Source organism: Salvia hispanica, chromosome 3 (genome assembly GCF_023119035.1).
Source record: "Salvia hispanica cultivar TCC Black 2014 chromosome 3, UniMelb_Shisp_WGS_1.0, whole genome shotgun sequence".
NCBI lineage: Eukaryota > Viridiplantae > Streptophyta > Magnoliopsida > Lamiales > Lamiaceae > Salvia > Salvia hispanica.
In genome coordinates, this window is record NC_062967.1 from 5,121,994 (window position 1) to 5,128,221 (window position 6,228).

The 6,228-nt window shown below is 38.9% G+C and overlaps 1 protein-coding gene across 1 annotated transcript; it reads left to right on the forward strand.

The window, feature by feature from the left end:
- The first annotated feature begins 3,754 nt into the window (after window positions 1-3,754).
- LOC125209118 (putative F-box protein At3g16210) lies at window positions 3,755-4,838 on the forward strand. Its single transcript, XM_048108726.1, has one exon. The coding sequence runs from the start codon at window positions 3,755-3,757 to the stop codon at window positions 4,679-4,681; it is 927 nt and encodes a 308-aa protein (XP_047964683.1). The 3' UTR covers window positions 4,682-4,838.
- Window positions 4,839-6,228: the final 1,390 nt, after the last annotated feature.

Sequence of the window (6,228 nt, forward strand, 5' to 3'; positions counted from 1 at the left end):
AACAGTTGTATGTTTGCAAATTAATGGGCTACAAGTTCGTTATCGAATACAAAAAGGGTAGTACGAATAGGGCGGCGGACGCCTTATCACGTCGCGCGGACGTCGACGAGCCGCCTGAAGTACGGGCTGAGTCGGAGGAGAGCCAGGGCCGTGCCCTGTTGACTGCCGCTACCCATCCGGTTCCTCGGTTACTGGATTTGCTTCGGCGTGAGACGGCTTCGTCCCCGCAGATGAGAGAAATCACCAAGGATATCAGGGAAGGACGGGCACCGCCTCACTTGACTTGCGTGGATGGTTAGGTTTATTACAATCGGAAGATCTTTGTGAGCTCGCGTTCCTCAGCCCGGTTGCCAATTTTGACGGAGTATCACAGCTCGCCGTCGGCCGGGCATCCCGGGTTTGAACGCACGCTGCGGCGAGTGACGGCGGAATTTTATTGGCCAAATATGAAAAAGGAGGTAAAGAGGTTTGTGGAAGCCTGTGTCGTTTGTCAAACGACGAAATACTCTACGCAGAAACCGGCTGGCCTACTACAACCGCTTCCGATTCTGACACAAGTATGGGATGGCGTTTCGATGGATTTCATCACTGGCTTGCCTCAGTCTCGTGGCTATACAACAATCATGGTAGTGGTGGATCGCCTATCCATGTACGCCCATTTTGCTCCTTTACCGGCCAGATTTGATTCTTTAAAGGTGGCGCATTTGTTTATAAATACTGTGGTCCGTCACCATGGGTTCCCAAAGTCGTTGGTATCGGATCGCGATTCAGTTTTTTTGAACCAAGTGTGGGAAGATCTGTTGCGTTTGAGCGGCACCAAGTTAAATTTTTTTGACCACTTATCACCCGCAGTCAGATGGGCAGACGGAAGTGCGGAATCGGGGTTTGGAGCAGTACTTATGGGCATTCACTGCCGATCGGCCCTCAAAATGGGCCAGAGCTGTCCTTGAACTGTTTTCACCACGCGGCGTTAGGCACTTCGCCTTTCAAAGCGTTATATGGGCGTGATCCGCCAAGCTTGGTGTTCGCCCCACCATCCAATGCGACACCGCCATCGGTCGCGGAGCTGATCCTGGAGAGAAGCGAGTTGTTGGTTGAGCTTCGTCGCAATCTTGAAAGAGCACAACAGCGGATGCGTGATTCGGCGAATAAACATCGCCGCCATGTTGAGTTTAATGTTGGTGACTTGGTGTTGTTGAAACTACAGCCTTACAGGCAGCACTCCGTGGTTCGGCCACAATCAGCCAAGTTGGCACGCCGCTATTATGGCCCCTTTTCGGTGATAGAGCGTATAGGACAAGTAGCGTACCGATTACGTCTGCCTGAAGGGAGCAGAATTCACAATGTTTTCCATGTCGGACTCCTTCGGCCGTTCATGCCCGGCGATATGAATGGAGTGGCTGCCGATTTGCCAACTGAGTTTTTTGGGGACCGTCCGGTGGTTTACCCGGTGCGGGTGTTGGACAAGCAGATGCTGTGGCATGAAGGTCAGCCGCGTGAGCATGTTCTGGTCCGTTGGTCGGACGGGACGGAATCCCCGACGTGGGAACCTTTGGAAGTGATCAAGCAAAGATTTTCAAATGTGCTCCTTGAGGACAAGGATGTTGCTTTCGAAGGGGGAGTTGATACGGTCCTACAACCCGAACAACCTCAACCGGCGGTAGACGGGGGAAGTGCACCAAGTAGGCGTAGTGAAGAACCGTCCATTGCAAAGTCGAAACCTAAAAGGAATGTGCGACCGCCGGAGAGACTTGGAGATTACGTCTCCAGATAGTTACCTTAATTAGTTATTTGCTTTCTTTTTAATTATTTAATTTTCCGTTTCCTTTTTGAACAATGATATTTTATTATTTATTTTTGCATTGAGTCGAGCGTAATTATAAGCTCCGTCTCGGGTTTTCTTTGTTGATTCTTTCCCGAGATGAATAGGATTAGGTCGAATCAACCCTAAGGTCCTTAGTCTATAAGTAGGGCTTTTGTTCATATTCTCGATTATGAATAAAAATATTATTTGTCCATATCTTGTGATTTGTCTACAAACCTAGTTCTCACGCTGCCCGACGGATCACCGCGCACAGCCTGAAACTATTCCATCCGCCGACCCCACGATCGGGCGCCGGAACTGTTACTCAGATCGTCGAGAGACTTTAGGCGATCACCGCTAAGGAGGAGGTACTTATCAGCGATCCACGTGGAGTTGCAACGTGGCAGCAATCCAGCCACTTCAGGAGACGAAGGCAACGACCAACCGGGCCACATGCTTTGGGCTCCGAGTTAATAAGTCATTGGGTTGAACACAACCAGGCCCAAGACACCATTATACAGATATGGTCCATTAAGTCTCACAATTAGGGGTGGTTCGGTACGGTATACCGTACCGGGAGTGCCATACCGTATACCGTACCGAAAGTTACGGTATGACAAAAACCATACCGATACCGTACCGTAAGTTTCGGTATACCGGAGTTCGGTATACCGGAAATTCGGTATGGCAGCTTTTCCATGCCGTGTTATCGGTATACCGTACCGCATTTCGGTATATCGTACTTTTGCGATATACCGAACTGCGATATGACATTCCAATATACCGTTATACCGTGTTTTGCGGTACGGCATACCGTTATACCATTATACCGCGAAAAAATCTATTATATCCAAAATATTAAAAAAAAATCTAGTTTTAGACTACTTCAAAAAATAGGGTTCCCAATTTTGATTCTTTTACTTTTGTATAATAAAAATTCTTATTTTTAAAATTTAGTTTAAATATAACATATATAAATATATATTTATATATTATATATATCAATCGGTATACCGGTATACCACGGTATACTGAATCTTCGGTATACCGCGGTATGGGAAATCTAATACCGTTACCGTACCGATAGAGATCGGTACGGTATCATATCGTACCAAAAACTACGGTATACCGAAAAAACGGTATTTTCGGTATTTTTTCGGTACGGTAAGTCCGGTATTCCGGTATTTCGGTATAATTCCCCAGCCCTACTCACAATCATCAAACAACATAGCACAATTATCGAAATTGAGAAAGAAAGTTCCTCCAGCGTTTGGATAGAAGACGTGGAATTTTTATTATATGATGGTTTTTATATTTTAATAATTAGGAAATTAGATAATTCAACTTTAATTTATTTTTAGATTTAATCTAAAATATTTTATTCTAAAAAACAATATTACATTAATCTTTTTAATTAAATTAAATGCCACATTATCAAGTTAACTAATTTATTTACTTAAACACATGAGAAAAGAAAAAGAAAGTTGCAACATATTGAAACCTTCCTCGTCCTTGAGCTCCCACACTGCCACAACCAAGATGATGTGCAACAGCTGAAGCAGTCTTGCATGACCATGATCTTCGCTGTTGCCTCCAACTCCAACGCCACTGGACACTCATCATCGACATTCGACAATAAAAATTAGCATCATCTCCACAATCAAGTAGATTTGCTCGTTTTCGCTTTGTAAAGTAATGTATAAATCTTGAAACTACATAATCATAAATCAAACTAGGAGATAACTTAAATAAAGATACAGTAATCGGATGCTATATTATTGTAATCTTTTTTTTGAAGTACTATATGTAGAATTAGGTAAAATCGATTTGTTAATTATTCACATCATATATACAAGGTAAAATATTCTATAATCTCCTCCTAATCTTTTGCGATCTTATCTTCTTCTATAAACCTAAGTTTTTATTAAGAAATAAACTTATAAGGAGCAGATGGATACCGAAACTCTCTATCTTCCCGAAGATATCATCCAAGAAATACTATCATATCTTCCGGTGAAAACACTCTTGAGATTCAGGTGCGTTTCGAAATCATGGTACTGTTTAATCGGCAGCAACCGATTCATCAAAACCCATCTCCTGAAATCAAAAACTCACCTCCCAAGACATGAGCGTTGGCAGAACATCTTCATGTCCAATTCCAAAAACCCTAATCTTCTATTTAAACGATGCCCTCACGATGATCTGATTCCCATAGATGATCCGATTAACCATCATCTCATCCGCGGAAGTAAATTTGTGGGTCATATCAATGGGTTGGTGTGTATTCGCAATTTACCAGCATTATTCTTTTTGTGGAACCCAGCCACTAGAATCTCTATCCAATTAACCAAACCAGACTGTGAGCTTGAATGTATCGTGAAATCAGGGTTTGGTTGGGATCCCCAAAGTGATGCATACAAGGTGTTTGCTGTTTTGTCTAAAAAGAAAATAAGGGTGAGTAAGATTTACAGCAGCAAGACGAATGCATGGAAAACAGTAGAGCAGCACGGGAGTCTTGATTTGGTTGATGTGGATGGGGAGTTTTCTAATGGGAGGATTCACTGGCTTTTGAGAAATGGATGGATTGAAACATTCGACTTGAGGAGTGAGGTGTTTGGGAGGATAGAGCTCCCAACCAAACAAATGGTTGGCGATCACATCTGGTTGAAGTCGTGGACTCAGTGCGACCTTTGTGTGGTGTACTATGATTCTGACAAGAAAATGAGAGAAGTTTGGCTCATATTGCTGGAACTCGGAGAGAAGCAGTCTTGGTTTGAACTTGAACTGGATATGCGAGCTTGCCTTCCTTATTTTAAATCGAAACCTTGTTACTGTATTGAGAGTTTAATGCCACCAGTTTCTCACAAGATTACCTAACCTAATATGGTCATAGACTTATAATAGTTACTTATAATAGTTACAAGATTACCTTGTAACTTGAATATAGTTATGGACTATGTTATTAGATGTTTTTAGTTATTTTTATGCTATCGTTTTTTTTTGTTTATCATCTTTGATTAGAAATTTTACGCCAAGTTTGTTTTCATGAACAAAGTGATTTATTTCCATATTTTATTTGATTAGTTAGTGTTTGATTTTGATGTTCCCTCCGTCGTTAGTCACAGTTATTCACAGTTCCATTTCGACTTCACCTGTAGTTTTTAAACAAATATTGACTTTATAAAAAAAAATAAGTTAGTGGAACTTATAAAAAATATAAATAGAACTTTAAATTGCGGATCGCTAATTGAGACTTTACACATTGAATACTTGTCTGTGTCATCTTTATCTTTGTAATTAATTCTGTCATTAGGGACCATTACTCGATTTGTTTCCATATTTAATTTTATTTGTTTATGTATAGATAATAGTGCCTTCCTTATATTTATAATATTTATTTTATAATTTAGTTGGACCGTTTATAATTTGATTTGATTTTGAGATGTATTTTCTTTTAATATTTAGGATTAGGTTTGATTTTGATTTATTGTCATTATGAGATATGTTTATGATTAAATTTATACTCCCGTTAGTACGATGATTCATAAGAAATCAAGTAATAACGTGATTTAGAGACACCATGTCTCCCAATCATAATACCCATATATCACTTTACCATAAGTCAAATTATAATAGGAACTAATATACCCTTTCTTTAAATTAAACAATAATTGAATAAATAAATAAAATATATACATCAGGAGTGTGTTATATTGCTAACTCACCCCTACTACAACTAAATGATAGGCATTAGATTTTTAAATTAAAGGTGAAGATCATTCAACCCTTGAGTATTAATATCATGTACAAAAAATATCAATAAGGGTATTAATGTCAATTAACAACAAAATTAGTTATAACTCACTTTTAAAAGAAATCTCAAACCTTTAAATTCATATAACATATATCAAATTAAAGATAATTTTTTAAGGATTCCAACGATATCCTACGTGCATATGTTTCGACATCAAAATTTGAAAAAATTTCAAATTTTTTTATTTTTTCGTACAATGCAGAAATGTCAACATACTATATAAAATAAGTGAATATAATACATGTAGAATGTCAATATAAGCAATGAGTTAATATTCTTAAAGCTTTGTGTTGACATTCTCAAAGCATTGTGTTAATATTTTCGAAACACTATATTGACATTTTCATCCAAAACCCAAATTTGAAGTTTTTTTATCTTTTTCGATTTAATTAATAAAAATAAAAATTACACGTGGTAAATTGTAGATCACACGTTTTCTAAAATCCTATGGCCTTAAATTAGTTGTAGTTAGCAATTAAATGATGAGTTAGCAATTGATCACTCCCATATACATCAATATAGGGTCCTGTTAGGTTGAAATATTTTAGTTTAATTGAGAATTGAGATGCATTTTTAGCCACTCATCCACAACATATTTAAAATATCAACT

Excerpts from the sequence above, each read along its gene's own strand:
- LOC125209118 (XM_048108726.1), top strand. The coding sequence starts at position 3,755 with ATGGATACCGAAACTCTCTATCTTCCCGAAGATATCATCCAAGAAATA.